The sequence below is a fragment of the Perissodus microlepis genome, chromosome 6 (genome assembly GCF_051167445.1).
Source record: "Perissodus microlepis isolate ML-2025 ecotype Zambia chromosome 6, ASM5116744v1, whole genome shotgun sequence".
Classification (NCBI taxonomy): domain Eukaryota; kingdom Metazoa; phylum Chordata; class Actinopteri; order Cichliformes; family Cichlidae; genus Perissodus; species Perissodus microlepis.
In genome coordinates this window covers 39,620,500-39,640,763 of record NC_140466.1, presented here as the reverse complement: position 1 = coordinate 39,640,763, position 20,264 = coordinate 39,620,500, and the positions used below count along the sequence as shown (strand labels likewise).

The 20,264-nt window shown below is 43.6% G+C and overlaps 1 protein-coding gene across 1 annotated transcript in view; it reads right to left on the bottom strand.

Annotated features, from left to right (window-relative positions):
- vegfc (vascular endothelial growth factor c) overlaps positions 1 to 20,264 on the bottom strand; it is an 87,340-nt gene that overhangs the window by 45,684 nt on the left and 21,392 nt on the right. Inside the window, exons 2-3 of the mRNA XM_084932340.1 lie at positions 7,426 to 7,666; positions 6,871 to 7,061 (exon numbers count right to left, since the gene is read on the bottom strand). Of these exons, the coding sequence (XP_084788466.1) occupies positions 6,871 to 7,061; positions 7,426 to 7,666 (432 nt within the window). The remainder of the gene's footprint in view (positions 1 to 6,870; positions 7,062 to 7,425; positions 7,667 to 20,264) is intronic.

Below are 20,264 nucleotides of genomic sequence, written 5' to 3'. Positions count from 1 at the left end.
ACATTAGTATATGTGAGGGGGCAAACTCCTCAAGATGGGTGGTGACCATGGTGGCCATTTAGAAGTCGGCCATCTTGGTTACAACTTTTGTTTTTTCAATAGGAAGAGGGCCATGTGACACATCAAACTTATTGGTAATGTCACAAGAAAAACAATGGTGTGCTTGGTTTCAACGTAACTTTATTCTTTCATGAATTATTTACAAGTTTCTGACCACTTATAAAATGTGTTTAATGTGCTGCCCATTGTGTTGTATTGTCAATGCAACCCTCTTCTCCCACTCTTCACACACTGATAGCAACACCGCAGGAGAAATGCCAGCACAGGCATCCAGTATCTGTAGTTTCAGGTGCTGCACATCTCGTATCTTCACACCATAGACAATTGCCTTCAGATTACCCCAAAGATGAAAGTCTAAGGGGGTCAGATCGGGAGACCTTGGGGGCCATTCAACTGGCCCACGACAACCAATCCACTTTCCAGGAAACTGTTCATCTAGGAATGCTCGGACCTGGCACCCATAATGTGGTGGTGCACCATCTTGCTGGAAAAACTCAGGGAATGTGCCAGCTTCAGTGCATAAAGAGGGAAACACATCATCATGTAGCAATTTCAAATATCCAGTGGCCTTGAGGTTACCATAATGAAGAATGGACCCACATCCATTGACATGTCAATGGCTGTGAACAAAGAGAAACTTGTAAATAACTCATGAAAGAATAAAGTTACGTTGAAACCAAGCACACCATTGTTTTTCTTGTGACATTACCAATAAGTTTGATGTGTCACATGACCCTCTTCCTATTGAAAAAACAAAAGTTGTATCCAAGATGGCCGACTTCTAAATGGCCACCATGGTCACCACCCAGTTTGCCCCCTCACATATACTAATGTGCCACAAACAGGACTTTAATATCACCAACCATTCCCATGTTATTATGGTGTATCCATATAAGTGGCCCACCCTGTACAGTCTCATCATGTGCTTAGCTGTGCATGTCCTCATGGTGTTCTAATGTTTTGCACTCTGCTCCTTGTCCAGCTGCTAGAGAACTACATACTGCATGATCTGCCTCTTCAGGAAATGTTTAAAGACAACATAATCTAATCTGTACAACTTCCACATTTTTGAAACACTGGCCTGGATCAGCAGCAAGCAGTACCATCTACTTTACTCCAAATGAAACATTATCATGTTATATGAGACATCAGCCTCGAACGACTGCTTGCATGTCTCGGCTCCTTGTGTGCATTCTCCATGCGAAACATCATTGTTATCTGTCACAGCTGTCTGTGTTCTGAGCAGTGTCGGTCAAGTTACTTGAAAATAGTAATTAGTTACTAATTACTGATTTCTTATTTTCAAAAGTAACTAGTTACTTAGTTAGTTTTAAAAAGCATGATACACAACCTGAATACATAATAAAGCAATAGACCTTTCAACCCAGTTCTATTTTTTCTGCATATTCGAGTATATAAAACTGAATCAAAAGAAAAAGCCTCTTTAAAAAAAAAATTGTTAATTTGAATCTTTTAACTTTGCATCAAGGAAAAAAATAAATTATATGCAACAGTCTCTGACTTGAAGAAATGTGTTTAACGTTTAAACCTATGTTCTGCATATTCCAGCATATAAAATAAAATAATGTTTTTGTGTTTACACTCACTCTTTCAAATAGATGCAAGTAAAACACAGCAAAAAAATAAATAAAATCAAAGACTCAGCGGCACTGAGTCCTGTCACTCTTAAATCTATTGTCACCTGTTTAGCAGGAGTGGGGCCGGTGGAGGTTTGCCCGGTGTGGTCATGTCAGTGGGGGGATCCGGGGGTTTCTCTGTGAACGTCACATTCCCGTGGCAGCGTGCAGGGTGCTCGCTCAGATTTGAAGTTTAATTTTTCACTTTAGAAACAAGTTTTCTTCCCACGCAGAGTGTACAGCAGACACTAATGTTTTTGTCACTTTTTACAGACTAAAACTCAGTAACCCGTTGCTGCCCATATCTGGTCCTGAGTGTCTTTTAATTTAACAGTGGTACTGAATAATTAAGCAAGTCACTTTGTAAATGTCCCAAAAGGCTGGTTGACATCTTCCACCTACCCTACCATAATCAATGCATAATCGATTTCTATAATAATCAATAAGAACAGGTTAATCTGAGAAAATATCTTATGCTGACCCAAGCCACTCTGGATGTCATTCTAAGAAGATGGAAGAAATGAGATCCACAGGTTTATTGCCCTCGACGGGGAAATGCAGAATAGAAAACATTTGTCTGCTACGCACAAGAGATAGAGAGAGAGATGCAACAGCTGGCTATGAAAGCTTGTTTCCTACACACTCCTGGCATATGCAATGAAAACAGTTCTCCAGTCTTTTTGAGGGACATTTGAAAGCTCTTCTTTGGATGTTGGCTGACTTTTGGTTTCGATCCCTGTCAGGATGATCCTGCACTGCTTAAATAATGTTAAGGTCCATCAATATGCTATTAATGTATTGGCAGTATGTTTGGGATCACTGTCACGTTACAAAAGAACAAAAAAAAACAAATCACACACTTTCCAGATGGAAGTGGATCCAAATATGACAATACTCAGTTTTGACAAGATCCCCAACACTGCTGGCTGAAATACAGCCCTAAACCACAAGTGAGTGGCTGGAATATTTTTCAGTCATTACTCCATACAACCTGCTGCCACTGATTTTAAGTCCAGTTCTTCTTTGGCATACCTCAGTTTCTTCTCCCTTTTGTTTTCCTGTAAATATGAGATTCTCGGTTTCAGTTTCCCAGATTTCTCCGTTCCTATGTAAGGTTTTTGCTGGAGTTTTTCCTTTTTACTAAGACCATGACTTTCAGATACTATTCATCTACTTTAGATATTTTTTAGGCCTACCACGTTTTTGCATTTTTTCAATTTCCTCACTATTTTTAAATTCACACCTTATACCATGCTGGCAAGGTTTGGGGTAACAGCGCTTTGAATATGACTATTTTATGCCTATCAAGCTGTGTTATGTTTTGCATTTTTCCAAGATTCAATTAAAGAAATGGGAACAAATGTGTTTTAGTGAGAGGCCCTTAGTAGCAAATTGGCTAAAAATGTTTTTTTGCCTACTTGTCTTTCATGTATAGACACAACACTGGTTTATCCCTTGAATCAGGTACTTTTTTATGCCTGAATGATTCATAGATCATTCTTAAGTGGGGTTAGGATGACTGAAAATGGAAAAGCAGCCAATATCAAAAGAAAACATTTTAAAGGTCCAGAAAACCTGGAGAACTACTGCTTAAAAGCAAGAGATTACAAAAAAGTTGGGGTGGCTGTAGCTCAGGAAATGATTGGTTCAATCCAGGGCTGCTCCTAATCTGGGTGTGCAAGATACTAACCCCAGGTTGCTCTCTGATACATCCACTGGAGTATGAACATGTGCTAATGTTAGATGGAAAGGACTTACTTAAAAAAATTATCAAGGCAAGTTTTATAAAGCTTGTGCTCAAGTAGAGCAGAAAAGCGCTATATAAGAATCAGTCTAACTTCATCTGGTCCCTCAGTCTCTGTGCTGGCTTACCTCCTCTTAAAGCTCTCTCCTCTCCTCTATGTGTGTGTGTGTGCATGTATTGGTTTTTGCGCAGGGGTGGGACTCATGCCAGGTTCCCCCCCTCGATCTACACACAGCTTGGAGTGATCACACACCTGTTCCTGATAACCTTGCTTGGCTGCCACTACTTAAGGGATTCTACCATCTTTGCAGAATCATTGGAGAACTAACAGTTAGTGAGGCCCCCGTTCTGTCATCTGTGATCACTCTGGTCGTCTTTTTCTCTAAAATAAATACCCCTGTCTACCTGTGCACAGATTCCTGTGGCAAAAACTGTTAGTGAGAGTGGTGAGTGGATCTGTTTTTGTGAGAGAGATTCTGTGGAGAGACTGGACCCTTGGAGAACCTTGCCCTGTGGAATCAGGACCATCCCTGATATTGCTCTTGTGTTTTGGATTGTGCTTTACCTTCACCTTGTAAATAAACATTCTGCAATTGAGTCCTGCTGACCTAGTGGTCCCTTGATAGAACAAATCAGCAATTAACATGGACTCAGAGTTAGTTTGTAGGATCCTCTCAATTCACAAAGCTTAGCTCAGAAAACATGAAAATGCGCTGTACACAAAGATTAAAATAAAAAGTACAATCAATAGACATTATGCACAATGTAAAAGGTCAAATATAAGTTAAATAATGTGAAGAATATAAAATACGTAGATCAACAAAAGGCTTGTTTGAATAGAAAAGTTTTTAACTGCTTTTTAAAAGAATCCACAGAGTTAACCAAACGTAACTGTGGTGGTAGACTGTTCCACAGCCTTGGTGCAACAGACTGAAAGGCTCTATCCCCTTTTGTCTTCAGTCGTGTTCGGGAACAACCAACAGACTCTGAGTCTGTGAGCGGGGACGACGAGCAGCAGTGTATTTTGTAGGAAGCTTGGATAAATAATCTGGGGCCGTTTAATGCTCTGTATGATAAAACAAGAATTTTAAAACAAATTCTAAACTCTATTGGTAGCCAGTGTAAAGAATATAAGATGGGAGTAATGTGAGCACGCTTGCTAGAACGAGTTAGTAGTCTGGCTGCTGCGTTTTGTATTGCCTGGAGGAGAGAGAGAGATGATTTATCCAAGCTGGTAAACAGGGAATTACAGTAATCTAAACGCGATGACACAAATGCATGAATGAGTTTTTCCAGTTCAGCTGACGAGACCATATGTCGCAGTTTAGAGATGTTTGTTAAGTGAAAGAAACACTGCCCACTTGCTCACTGATCATGTACTCTGGCTATACGACATCCCCTTGGACATAATCTTTGACTGTTGGCCCTGGTTCACCTCGCAGGTATAGAAACAACACTGTTCAGCAATTGCAGCCAGGTCAGTCTTTCATCCTCAGAGTAAGTGTCAAACTGAGTGAGTAAATCAGGAGCTGGAAGCCAGCTTTTGCTGTGTCACTTCGGCTACTGGACGGTCCCCATTTGAATCATCACTTGGGCATCAACTTCCACTATTCCCCACTACAAAAGGTGAGCTCTCTGTCCCTTCCATGCAGCACCACCTTCACCACAGTCGCACCTTCATATCCTCCAGGTCAGAAATTGGTTTTCTACCAAAAAATGTTTCATTGCATACTGAGTCAAAGAAATGATCTCTCAACTTCGTTGGATCTTTTGAAATTAAATCCATGACCAACCCAGTGTCTGCTCACCTGAAACTGCCTTGTAACATGACGATTCATAAATTTTTCCATGCCTCTCAGTAAAAACCACTCTGTTATGTCTAGGCCCCCCACGAGCCCAGTTCAATGACAGCCAGCCAGCCTTCCCTGTAACATGAATCCCAGACACTGTGGGAGAGGCTTCCAATATGTAGTTGACTGGGAAGGTTATGGTCCAAAAGAACACTCCTGGGTGTCGCAGATAGTCAGGGAATTCCACCGTAGGCATCCCGACAAGGTTGGAGTGTCGCCATGAGGCCCTGTGGAATCAGGACTTTTGCTATATTATTATTGTGTTTGAATTATTGGTTTATCTTCACTCTGTCCTCAGTAAACCTTTCGATTGAGTGCCTCCTGCCTAGTTGCCCCTTGACAATACACAAACATAGAACATAGAAGCAGGTTAAGATGTACCTGATGTTAACACAGAAATGCCACCAAATAACGAACCAGTTAAAACTGGATTCACCAGGCTTTATTTCTTCATTATGAAAGCAGGTTTAAAGTAAAAAACCAAAAATGCAGCGACAAACTACAATACGGGATAATCTGTGATTTATTATAAAATTTGTATAATAAAACCTTAACTTTCAGTTATTTTTGTATGAAAGAAAACTGTCATTATACAAGCAGCTCAAAGGATTTGGGTTTTGTTTTTGTCTATTTCCACACTTGTACTTCCATACCTTTGTTGTTCTCCGCAGGCAGAGTCATGGCTGAAGCTGTCATCTCAGCCTGCCCTGTGACCGCACTGATGACTTTTGCACTTCTGCTGAATCTGAGTACAGTACTTTACTGGGTAGATGGCAGAATTCCATCAGATCATTTAACCTCCTTTGGCACTATGTGGATCCCGATGAAAACCTGTTATCACTTCACAGCTTTCCTTAACTCCTTGTTTCAGTCTGTTCCACAGCTCCTCGTTTCCTGAAATCAAGCTCATCTGCTGTTCTGATTTACCTGCTTGTCTGAAGAGCTCAGTAGCCATCATCAACCTCCCTCACCTGACTGCCCACTGTCTGGCACTACATGCTTTGCCATTCATCCATTCTCTTCTGCTTATCCTTGGGGGTGCTCTAGTCTATCACAGGGTGAGAGGCAGAGTAATCCACCAGCCAACCAGACTCCCCCATTGACTCAAACCTGGACCTCCCCGAGGATAACTCCATTCCTTTGTCCTCTGACAACATTTTCATTCCAACGTTGACCTGGAGTAATCTTGCCTCTTTTCTCTCACAGATAGCACTTCCATGCTGCCCACCGGTTCCCAAGGCCATTAACTTAGTGCTCAATAAAGCTTTTAAATCACTATCAGTGTCCTGAATCTGTCTATTGTGTCCAAACATTGTAGACAGTCTTAAATGGTAAATGGCCTGTATTTGTATAGCACTTTACTTGGTCCATAAGGACCCCAAAGCGCTTTACACATTCAGTCATCCACCCATTCACACACACATTCACACACTGGTGATGGCAAGCTACATTGTAGCCACAGCCACCCTGGGCTGCACTGACAAAGTGGTCTTAAGGTGTGTTGACTGGGGACTACTAATGCTTATCAATAATAATAATAGAAGGAAACATTTTAAAAGATATAAAACAATGTGCTTACATTTTTGCTGAGGTAACCAGTGGAGATATTCCTGCATTGTTTGTCCTCAGAGTGGCAGCATCCTCCACATCTGTAGACGGACACACATGGTGGCTTATAGAAGACGTTGGTAGGAGCACCAAACTCTCTCCCCACATCAATACACACTTCTCTGGGAGAACACTGAGTCTTCCTCCATTCTGACTCTATACCTGCACACAGAGAGACAGTCAGACCACTGTTACAGTGACTTGTTGTTCTTCCTAATGTAGTATTTATCATGTATATTGTGGAGAGAAAAGCAGACCTAATAACAATCATTTGAATAGTTACATTTTAGTTTTATTACAGTGGCTATGATTTCTGTGCAAGATGTCAAATCCTAGTTGACTCATTCAATCTCAAATGAGCACGGGCCTTGGATTACATTTAGAACTGGATACATTCACTAAAGCTTAATTATAGTAATTCTAGATGATCCAAAATCAAAGAAGACTCACTCTCCTCTTTATGAAACTGAAAGAATTAAGAAGTAGAATTTGAAGAAAGAACATAATAAACAAAACATAAACATACTTTTCAGGATATCCAAGTTGAGGTAGACAGCAGCAAATGTTGGCTCTTCTGTATCACCCAGTGGCCTAAGCTGACGGACCTGTGACTGCTGGGAGAGTTTGGAGGATGAAGATGCAGCAGCAGAAAGTTTGGATTTACACTTCACAGCAGCCCAGTATGAAGGATAGATGAGACTCATCAGCTCATCTACACTGGAGGCTGAACGCAAACTCTGTTCCAAGTCTGGCGTTGGTGAAGTATCCTAAAAGTGAAAACAGACACCTTTACTCAGAACACTGCTTTCACTGAGAATTATTACATATTTTATAATAGTCAAATGAAGAGGGCTAGAAACACTTTTCTACCTAAATGACTGATCGTAAAATTGTATTTTTGCAAGCTAGAAATTTCAATGAGGTAACAGTCAAGGCCAAAGACTGGTTTCAAGTTTGGATCAACACAGTTCAAATCAATATTGGAGTTAAGGCAAACATCCCAAACTAATTCATTTCAAATTGTCCAAAGCATGCCCTAAAACTTAAAGGTTATTTTCTTAAACGCAAATAAAAATTTCCTACTTTTTAATGTCAATGTTAAATACCCCTAAATTCTTCACAACAAAATCTTTAATCAAAGTCTCAGAAATATGACTCTGACAAGACTATCAGCCTAATGACTCAAAGCCTTTTCCTATGTAACCTATGTATACTGGGGACCTTTATTCATTTTGTATATCACCTGTTTTTGTGGGAGCACTTTAAATGGCTTTGACTTTATGACTTTTATGAATATAGAAAAGGATTCTTCAGCATTCTTCAGCACTACAGCTTTCTTACTGCTGCCAGTTGGAAGACTCGAGGGTGAAACCACAGGAACACTGGGAAAAAAAACTTTTCTTTTCTACTACAAAAGTATCTGAAGTAACAAGACATTTTTGTTGCATCAACAACAAATAAAGTTTGTGCAAGATCAGTGAGGCAGTTCATCTTATTGGTTTACCATGAGCAAACACTTGCTTTGGATATCACAAATGAAGAACACGTGCTAGTGGTTACTCACTGCCAAATGTCTGTCAGTATGACGATGATCTTAACCAAAGGGCAGGAGGGTGGGAAGAATTACAGTATGCATCACTTATAAGGTTTCCAGTCTGATGGAGTTGTTGAATAGATAAAGCAATTTACTGCTGTGAACGTAGGCAGCCATACAACATATTTAAAACACCTTAAAAAAGCCCACTGAAAAAAGAAACAATACAAAACAAAATGCAAAAAAAAAAAAAAAGAAACGGAGAACTGGAACATCAATTCTACCTCAAATAACACTGAAGCTGCTAGTCCACTACTCCGTCAGTCAGTTTGTGCGTTTTGGGTGACTTTGACATATCAATGCATTAGTCCACAGGTGAGCCCATTTTAAATGGCTAAACTCCATTTAGCTTTTCAGAAGTGTTTGGTTAACTCATTCTCTTGGCTGCTTCTCCAAGCTTGGGTGTCTGTGCAGATCCCATCTTCTACTGCAGATAATATGCTGTTTATGGATGACATATTTTGATTTTTCATTTACTCTGTGGGGTACTAAAGACTTCCAGTCTGTTGGTGGAAACAAACTGGAAACAGTCTTTAGTCTTTTTTATTTTTTATTTTTTTTCCTGTCCCGTTTCGTTCTTTTGCCATCAGAATTGTTGTCTAAAGGCAAAAAAAGATGCCCAACGGATTTACTTTACCAAATGGACCATCCCAGCCTTGCCGTATTGGTCTATTTGATTCACCTTTGTTTTTATTGTTTATTTTATTTTCATTTGCTGAACATGGGACAGACTTGACTGGGGAAAAGAAAAGGGAGAAAGAAAGAGGGAAAGAAAAAGAGAGGGGAAAAGGGACGGTGATAAAGGGCAAAAACCAAAAACCAACAAAACAAACAGACAAAAAATACATATATCAATCACCTGGATCACCTGTTGAGAAAGAAAAAAGAGAAAACAAGCAAAAAAAGAGAGCAATATAATAAACAACATCATCGCAATGATCTATGTGAATATAACAGTAAATACTAAATATTAAATATTATTGTGCAGCACGTAAGATCGACAGCGCACAGTGTGCATTGAGGTAAGAGCCAAAAAGGGTGCAGTTTGTGTCTGTGAGAACCCGTCTGTACACCTGTGAGCGTGAGCGAGCTTGTATTTAAAAGGTTCCTTCATGTAATGATCTGCTAGAGGGTGTGGGGAGCCATAGCCCCGTCCTTCTGGGCATGAAGCAGGTGTGGAGGAGATCAAGGCCACCAGAGGCCCCAAGAGCAAAGGAGACCAAGGAAGACCAACAGAGGGGCAACCGCGCCACTATCCCGGAAAGAACTGAGCAGAGCCCCAGATGAGGGGTCGCTCAGCAGCTGCGGAGCAGAAGCCAGGGGGGGTTGCAGTGACGTGCCCGTGAGCTCCGCCGGCAGCCAGCTGTGCCAGAGTGACCGAGCCCCAGGCCGAGAGGCTGAGGGTACCCCACGCCCGAAGGAGCCCGAGCGAGCCCCAGGCTCCAGGCCCCGACAAGCAGCCACCAGGAGTGAGACGGTGGGTACCTGGACGCCCGTCCCCGGACACAAAGAACCACCAATGCACCGATGTCTGAGGGCGTCTGCCACTGGCAGGGGGAGTGGTGGGGGGGAGATAGGCCTCCATACCATTGAGGGCCTGAGATGTCCCCAGAGAGGTGGCGTCTGATACCCAACCTGACATATACACACAAACAAACAGGCACACACAGATACAAACATCCATTCCCACCATGCTCTCATATGCAATTACTCAGCACTCACCCAACATGGAGACAGACATAAATAGACACTGTACACACAATCACACTCCCCAAGCGTGCTCTATACCCCAGGTCTAGCTACCATTGCCCCTGGAGGGGGAAACTGCACCAGACCCAGGTAGTGTTACCCTCTTCCCTGGGGTGGAGAGAAGCAGACGGCCCCGACTCCGCAGCAGCAGGGAGGCCCCACATTCCAGACCCCAATTGGATGACCAACTCCTCCTCCCAGCCCCCCCCGCCCCAACAGGCAACAGAGAACGGGGGTGTGTGAAGACTCCAAACCTCCCTCCGCCCGCTCATATGTAGTGTTGATGCATGTGTGTCCTAAGGTGCATTAAAAACCCAGGGGGGCATGGAGCTACCTGCCAGAGAGCAGCAGGTAAGCGCATAGCCCCTCCTGATAGCCCTCAATCTATACGTGTATTTAAAATTGAGAGGTGGGCAACGATGCCAGGAGTGAGGTGTACACCCTGATGGTCTTCTGGACGACGTGTAGCGTGCCCACCCCCAAGGTCCGATATGTATGTGTTATGAGAGTGTGAGTAATGTGAATGTCTAAGTTGTGGGATAAAATTGAGGCACAGGCAGCCAGAAGGGGACAGAGGGGGGGGGGTGTCTCCCCTGCACCCTGGTGACACACCTTTGCCCTAAGGCCCTGCATGTGTGGGTGATTGTGGTGGAGCGGGAAGAGGGAGGCAGCTGGAGATGGGGAGGGAAGGAAGGGAGGGGCAAGTGGCCCCTCCCTGGGGCCAGCTCCGCCGCTGACCCCAGTAGGCACCCCCACACTCTGCAACCCACCAGGGAAAGGGGGCCCAGGCCCATCCGGACTGGGGGCCCAGTTCAGCAGCGCCGCCCGGCCCCACAGAGCCCGGGGCAGCCCACCCGACCCCACCACAGAGAAAACTGCACCCACCCCATCATCCACTTATCTTCCAGACTACACAAGACAATAGACACCCAGGCTGAGTTCTTCCTCCACCTCTCCTATATCTCTCTCCACCTGCAGAGTCAGTTCCTGGAGAGAGGAGACCTCCTGCAAGATGTAACAGCCTCCCCCACTACTTGAAGAGCCCACCAGGTGGCTCGATGCACCGGTGGCATCCTGCGCCAGGGCTGAGCCCCCATACACCCACCCGCCCACAACCCCGGTGACACACCAACCAAGATCCAAGCTCCCAAGGCCCTAAGGCCCAGCCAGGGCCCCAGCCCGGAGACGGAGCACCCCCAGAACCCCCCGCCTGCCCCGGACCCACCCAGGGACAGCCAGGCTCCCAGGTCAGTAACCCATGTCCGTCAGCACAGACCATCCCCTAGCCCCGCTGCACGCAGCCACGAGGAAACCATCACCTAAGAGCCAGCAGAGCCCTTAACAGGCCATGACTGCAACCCCGGGTTGAGCCCTCCAAGGAAGACGCTTCTGGGGAATCCCCCGACACCCCAAGCCTGTCCTCACCCTCACACCAATCACAACAATGAAGGTGGGACCAAACTATGACCCCCTACCCCAATAGGTGATGGAGCTGATCAAAGGAGCCCAGAGCAATTGATCTGATGTGGTGGCAGAGGCTGTATCAAGACTAATGTAATCTATTAGATAATTTCTATATTGGTTAGAATTAAGATTATTTTTATTTTTCCAGTTCATGAGGACTGTTTTCTTGGCTATGCATAGGGCAGTGAAAACCATATGGGCTATATTCTTTTCTGTAGTGACATAATCTAAGCTGCCCAACAAACACACTAAAGGGGAAGTTGGAACGTTACATTTCAGACACTTTGATAAGTCTTCACATATCTCGCGCCAAAACTTCTGAACTGGTGGACAGAACCAAAGAGCGTGGATATAATTGTCTGGTGTATTGGTTTGACAGTGTGAGCAGTTGTTGGTAAACGTAAAGCCCATCTTGAACATCCGATGACCTGTATATGTCTGTGAAGGTTCTCAGTCATCCAGGTCATCGTAGTCAAAGGAGCTTGCAAAGAAAAGCGTCTGGACTTCTTTAAGTTTACTTGAAGACGTTTCACCTCTCATCCGAGAAGCTTCTTCAGTTCTAAGGTCAAATGGTGGAGAGTCCCAGATATAAACCTAGTGGGAGTATCCCCCCACAGAGGGACAAAAGGACCCCCTGATGATCTTCTAATCGCCTGAGCCAAGGTGTGAAACTGGGTGTGGGTCCCAATCAGCCAGAGTTTCGGGTGTGTTCATTGTGAAACCTGGCCCCACCTTATCATGCGAATTCCTGAGGTCAGATGGCCCAGGATGTGAGTGGGCGTTAAGGCGTCTGGGAAGGGATCTCAAAACTGGATTATAGATGGCAGAGAGTTGGTGTCGTAAACCCCCGCCTCTGTTCAAAGATGGTCGCTCACAGTGGACATAGATGGCTTCTTTCACTCCTCTTTCAAACCATCTGTCCTCTCTGTCCAAAATGTGAACATTGGCATCCTCGAAAGAGTGTCCTTTATCCTTAAGAAGCAGATGGACTGCTGAGTCTTGTCCTGTGGAGGTGGCTCTTCTGTGTTGTGCCATGCGCTTGTGAAGTGGCTGTTTGGTCTCTCCAATGTAGAGGTCTGGGCATTCCTCGCTGCACTGTACAGCATACACCACATTGTTAAGTCTGTGTTTTGGCGTTTTGTCTTTCGGGTGAACCAGTTTTTGTCTGAGCGTGTTGCTGGGTCTGAAATGCACCGGGATGTCATGCTTGGAGAAAACTCTCCTAAGTTTTTCTGATACACCGGCTACATAGGGGATGACAATGTTGTTGCGTCTGTCCTTCTTATCCTCCCTCGTTGGTGTCTGGTCTTCTTTTCTGTGCCTCTTTGCTGACTTTAAGAACGCCCATTTAGGATAGCCGCACGTTTTGAGTGCTTCCTTTACATGTGTGTGTTCCTTCTTTTTTCCTTCAGGCTTAGAGGGAACATGTTCTGCCCGGTGGTGTAGGGTCCTAATTACTCCAAGTTTGTGTTCCAAAGGGTGATGGGAGTCAAAGAGGAGGTACTGGTCCGTGTGTGTGGGCTTCCGGTAAACTTCGATGTTGAGTTTGCCGTTCTCTTCAATGTGCACAGCGCAGTCCAGGAAAGGCAGACAGTTGTCCTTTGTGTCTTCCCTGGTGAACTTGATGTTTTTATCCACAGCGTTACTGTGCGCAGTGAAGGATTCCACTTCTTGTGTCTTGATTTTGACCCAGGTGTCGTCCACATATCTGTACCAGTGGCTGGGTACTCTTCCTTTGAAAGAGCCAAGAGCCTTCCTTTCCACTTCCTCCATGTAAAGGTTGGCTACAATAGGTGACACGGGGGAGCCCATGGCACAGCCATGTTTTTGTCTGTAAAAGCCTTCGTTGTATTTGAAATATGTCGTGGTGAGGCAGAGGTCTAACAGTGTGCAAATCTGATCGGGTGTGAAGTTGGTCCTGTCCTCCAAGGAGCTGTCTTCTTGTAGTCGTTTTCTGACAGTCTCCACAGCCTCCGTGGTGGGTATGCAAGTGAAGAGAGAGACTACATCAAAGGACACCATGGTTTCATCTGGATCCAGGGTAAGTTTCTGGACCTTGTCGGTGAAGTCGGTGGAGTTCTTGATGTGGTGTGGGGTGTTCCCCACAAGAGGAGCAAGGATGGTAGCAAGGTGTTTAGCAATGTTATAAGTGGCTGAGTTTATGCTACTGACTATGGGTCTGAGTGGGACAGCTTCCTTGTGGATTTTAGGAAGTCCGTAGATGCAGGGTATGGCATCCCCTGGGTAAAGGCGGTGATATGTTACATATCACCGCCTTTACCCAGGGGATGCCATACCCTGCATCTACGGACTTCCTAAAATCCACAAGGAAGCTGTCCCACTCAGACCCATAGTCAGTAGCATAAACTCAGCCACTTATAACATTGCTAAACACCTTGCTACCATCCTTGCTCCTCTTGTGGGGAACACCCCACACCACATCAAGAACTCCACCGACTTCACCGACAAGGTCCAGAAACTTACCCTGGATCCAGATGAAACCATGGTGTCCTTTGATGTAGTCTCTCTCTTCACTTGCATACCCACCACGGAGGCTGTGGAGACTGTCAGAAAACGACTACAAGAAGACAGCTCCTTGGAGGACAGGACCAACTTCACACCCGATCAGATTTGCACACTGTTAGACCTCTGCCTCACCACGACATATTTCAAATACAACGAAGGCTTTTACAGACAAAAACATGGCTGTGCCATGGGCTCCCCAGTGTCACCTATTGTAGCCAACCTTTACATGGAGGAAGTGGAAAGGAAGGCTCTTGGCTCTTTCAAAGGAAGAGTACCCAGCCACTGGTACAGATATGTGGACGACACCTGGGTCAAAATCAAGACACAAGAAGTGGAATCCTTCACTGCGCACATTAACGCTGTGGATAAAAACATCAAGTTCACCAGGGAAGACACAAAGGACAACTGTCTGCCTTTCCTGGACTGCGCTGTGCACATTGAAGAGAACGGCAAACTCAACATCGAAGTTTACCGGAAGCCCACACACACGGACCAGTACCTCCTCTTTGACTCCCATCACCCTTTGGAACACAAACTTGGAGTAATTAGGACCCTACACCACCGGGCAGAACATGTTCCCTCTAAGCCTGAAGGAAAAAAGAAGGAACACACACATGTAAAGGAAGCACTCAAAACGTGCGGCTATCCTAAATGGGCGTTCTTAAAGTCAGCAAAGAGGCACAGAAAAGAAGACCAGACACCAACGAGGGAGGATAAGAAGGACAGACGCAACAACATTGTCATCCCCTATGTAGCCGGTGTATCAGAAAAACTTAGGAGAGTTTTCTCCAAGCATGACATCCCGGTGCATTTCAGACCCAGCAACACGCTCAGACAAAAACTGGTTCACCCGAAAGACAAAACGCCAAAACACAGACTTAACAATGTGGTGTATGCTGTACAGTGCAGCGAGGAATGCCCAGATCTCTACATTGGAGAGACCAAACAGCCACTTCACAAGCGCATGGCACAACACAGAAGAGCCACCTCCACAGGACAAGACTCAGCAGTCCATCTGCATCTTAAGGATAAAGGACACTCTTTCGAGGATGCCAATGTTCACATTTTGGACAGAGAGGACAGATGGTTTGAAAGAGGAGTGAAAGAAGCCATCTATGTCCACTGTGAGCGACCATCTTTGAACAGAGGCGGGGGTTTACGACACCAACTCTCTGCCATCTATAATCCAGTTTTGAGATCCCTTCCCAGACGCCTTAACGCCCACTCACATCCTGGGCCATCTGACCTCAGGAATTCGCATGATAAGGTGGGGCCAGGTTTCACAATGAACACACCCGAAACTCTGGCTGATTGGGACCCACACCCAGTTTCACACCTTGGCTCAGGCGATTAGAAGATCATCAGGGGGTCCTTTTGTCCCTCTGTGGGGGGATACTCCCACTAGGTTTATATCTGGGACTCTCCACCATTTGACCTTAGAACTGAAGAAGCTTCTCGGATGAGAGGTGAAACGTCTTCAAGTAAACTTAAAGAAGTCCAGACGCTTTTCTTTGCAAGCTCCTTTGACTGACGATGACCTGTATAGTGCACTCTATGTAGTATTTTGTATTGAATTACTTGAAGACTGGGATTTCTAAATAAATGAAAGGTTTTTAAGCATATCTGAGACCAGAAGTTTTGGTCTAAGTAACTGATAAATCCGCTTCCCATTTTGCAATAGGAAGTGATATTGATTCATCTGTTTTAGAAAATATTCTGTATATTTTGGATAGTAATTTGGGGGTTTTAAGAGTAAGAAATTGTACCACACTTGATGGTGTTTGTAGTTCAGCTTGACCGGGTTTAAATTTCTTTTTTACTATGGATTTAATTTGATGATATTCTAAAAATCTTTCCTTTTTGATCCCATATTGTGTAACTAGTCTGTCAAATGGAATAAATTCTGTTCCTTCTAATATATGTTCTAAGTATTTGATTCCTTTACCACTCCAATCTGGAAAGTTTATCATATTATTGTTTTGGAATATGTTAGGGTTGTTCCAGATAGGTGTACATTTGCCTGGGATTCAATTTTAGAAACTCCCACCATGCTGCCAGAGAAGAGCTGATGTTGACGCTTTGAAGCATTCATGTCGTTGGATGTTTGAGCTGATAAATGGTAGGTCTGAAATATCTAGATTATTGCAAAGTGCTTGTTCTACATCTAGCCAAGGTTCGTCTAAGAAGGTATGTTTTAACCATCCTGAGATAAATTGAAGCCTGTTGGCTAAGAAGTAGTGCTGAAAGTTAGGTAGTTCTAATCCTCCTTTATCCTTGGTCTTTTGTAGTGTTTTTAAGCTTATATGTGGGGGTTTATCTTTCCAAAGGAATTTGGACATATATGAATCTAGAGATCTGAACCAATCTTGTGGTGGTTTAGTTGGGATCATTGAGAATAAATAATTTATTTTTGGTAAGACCATCATTTTTATAGTGGCAACCCTTCCCATGAGTGATATGGGTAGACATTTCCATCTAGCCAGATCACCTTCTACTTTCTTTAAAAGTGGGATATAGTTTAATTTAGTTAGATCTGCAAGCTTGCGAGAAACATTAATACCTAAATATTTTATATTTCCCGATTGCAGTGTTGTAGAAGAAGAATTATGGAAGGAGCAATTATTCGGAAGGACTGTAGATTTTGACCAGTTAATTGAATAATCTGATATTCTTGCAAAAGAGTTTATCAATGCAATTACCCCAGAGATATTGGTTTGTGAGTTTTGGAGAAAAAGTAACACATCACCCCGCATAAAGGCTGATTTTATGTTCCACATTCTTGCATTTTATGCCCTTAATTACTGTATTCTGTCTAATTGCTGCTTCTAGTGGCTCAATAAAAATTGCAAACAGTGAAGGGGAGAGTGGGCATCCCTGTCTGGTGCCCCTCAGGAGACAGAAGCTGGAGGATATTTGGTCATTTGTTTTGACACAAGCTGTTGGGGAATTATATAATATTTTTAACCAGTTAATGAAAGAGGATCCAAAATCAAATTTGTATAAAGTTGCAAATAGAAATGTCCAGTAACTCTGTCAAACGCTTTTTCTGCATCTAAAGAAAATATTGTAGTTTTGATGTTTTTACTGTATGAGTAGTCTATCAAATTAAGTAGTCTACGTGTATTTGTTGATGAGTGCCTACCTTTTATGAAACCAGTTTGGTCAGGATGAATTAAGAGGGGGGTTATTTTCTCTAGTCTCTTTGAGAGAGCTTTGCAGATTATTTTAAGGTCTACATTTATAAGGGATGTTGGACGATAGCTTGAGGGTCTTTGCCTGGTTTTAGCCTGGTCTGTTCAGTGAAAGGTTGCTTCTCCCAAAGTCAAGGACCAGTAGACTTAAAAAGTCCTTTGTCCCACACGCCATCAAAGTGTTTAACTCCTCGCTGGAGGGGAGAGGGAGGGGAAACAGGGACAAAGGAGGGGGGAACAAGTAAGCTGTAGTGCCTTTTCACTGTGCAATAGTTTTTGTTCATATCCAACAGTTTCAATACTTGAAATGTGCCGTTCCCTTGTATTCTTATTCCTATTTATTCCATTTATCCCTTTTGTATTCTCTGTATTTATATATGTGTACATATGGTATATTTCTGCTCACATTCTGCAACTTCTGTCGGTGCTGTGCTACTGGAAACTGAATTTCCCGGAGGAACCCACCCGAGAGATAAATAAAGTTTCATCTAATCTAATGTAATCTATAGGGCAGTACAGGGCTTTGTATCTACCACTCCGCTGTGATATAACGAGCGGTCACAGTCACGTGGCTTTCCGTTGCCCTGGAGGTCCATCCATCTGTAGTTTGATCAACAGAAGATGCCTGGGACAGTTCAGCCATAACTTTAAACTTCTCCTGCTTATACATGCTTGGAACGATCTTGTCACACTGAAGTGGACGCGCAACGAGATATCATAGCGTGGCTCAAGCACGCTCATCACAGTTTAAACCCCTTGTTTTGCACAACGGAATACGGCCTCCCGTCTGCAGCTAAACACCCCATTAGCTTTTGTAATAGCTTTAGCCCGGTCGGATTGGGCGGCAAAGGGCTGCTTAAATCCTGCAAACTCCTCTGCTCCGCCACTTGGACCGCTAGCGCTGGCCATAACTACCGCTTGACAGACTGACCACGCGCACCATACACATACTTTTTTTTTCTTTTTCGAATCTTCGGATCACGTGCGTACCGAACCGTGGAGTGGGATCAGTTCAGATTTCGGATCAACCGTGATCCGTTGCACCACTAATATGTACTGCATATATATGCACACAGATTGGTACTCAGTTATCAATCAATACTAAAAATTCCTATGAAATAACTAATTTGTAACCCCATCAATACCAACAGTGCTGTCTTCGCCTCCTCCAGCTGAAGCACTGTTGCAGACAGAGACAAAGCCCCTCTCTTCACTTCTCTTCACTATGTGCTGAACCCATGAACAGGAGTTGATAAAACAACACTTTATTGCACTTTATGAGGAATTTCAAGGGTCAAGTTCCTATTTCAACAACAGACATTAATGTTATCCATTAAAGTATTACCAATTACCCCATAGCTACATTAGCTGTCCAACACATTCTCACTAACAAAGCTTACCATTTTACGCCAGGTGACAAATCGTCATCATATTATGCTTTCGGCCACCCAACACGTCCCTATATTACGAGTTCGGAAAAATGAGGAAACATTAGAACCGTACGTTTATTTTACTTAATACGCTTTAGAAAACACTATCGAACACGATTAAGGTGGTGGTTATCCTTAGGGATAAGGTTATGGTTAGGGCTGGAATACATGGGTGGAACCTGTGTTACCGCGGGAGCATCATTCTATTCGATTTCATGCGAAATCCGGCGTGTAGCATAGGACACCTTTCGCATTCCCAGGGAACGCCTCAGGACGTGACAAATCGTCAGTACATTACGCGTCGGGAGTGAGACTGGACTGAGCTGTCTGTTAAGCTATTAAGTTATTGGCTTGCAGCTAATGGCTAATAATAAAAAAATAAGTTTAATATGGGAGCTAGGCAGCAAGCATCATCAGTCCTTCTTGGTTGTAAAATTAAAAGACCAATTTAAATTAACAAGTTAATTACATTACTGGTGTCTAAAACGTGTTATTTTTCTACAATGAAGCCGAGAAAAGTGAGTAACTAGACAGAAATGGTGGCTGTTTACCTTGTAAACTATATTTGATCAGCAACAAAAATATGAAGTCAACTATGGGGTCTTGATGACCTTATAGTACCATATCACCCTATTAGAGCACTTCGCTATCACACTGCAGGCTTACTTGTTGTTCCTAGAGTATTTAAAAGTAGAATGGGAGGGAGAGCCTTCAGTTTTCAGGCCCCTCTTCTGTGGAACCAGCTTCCAGTTGGATTCAGGAGACAGACACTATCTCTACTTTTAAGATTAGGCTTCAAACTTTCCTTTTTGCTAAAGCATATAGTTAGGGTGGGATCAGGTGACCCTGAATCCTCCCTTAGTTATGCTGCAGTAGGTGTAGGCTGCTGGGAGATTCCCATGATGCACTGGGTGTTTCTTCTTCAGCCGCATTTTTCACTCACTATGTGTTCATACACCACTCTAGGGCTATGCGATATGACCAAAATCTCATATCCCGATATAAGAATTCTATCGTCCCGATAACGATATAAATCACAAAAATGTAACATTTTCTGTAAATTCTGTGAATCTCGGGCAGCTCGACTTGCGGGAAGTGTTTCCAGCTGCACGTCGTGTACTTGGAGTCGAGTGTTTTAACCGATGCATGAAACGATAAATTTTTAGACATAAGTTGTAACGGCCGCCGTTTTCTTTGTGAGTATTTATTACACGGCGTGCTGCGGGGAAAAGCCTGTTCTAACGTTTGAGTCTAAGGTTTATTTTTTAGCACCTGGCGGCTCTTTTTTACTTCTCATCAGTAAATAATCTGCTCTTTCACGTGATTCAGTTTATTTTGAAAAGTCTCAACAGGATCTTGAGCTTTATTGTGAAAGGTTTATGTGGTACATAGACAAGCGGACACGCGATGG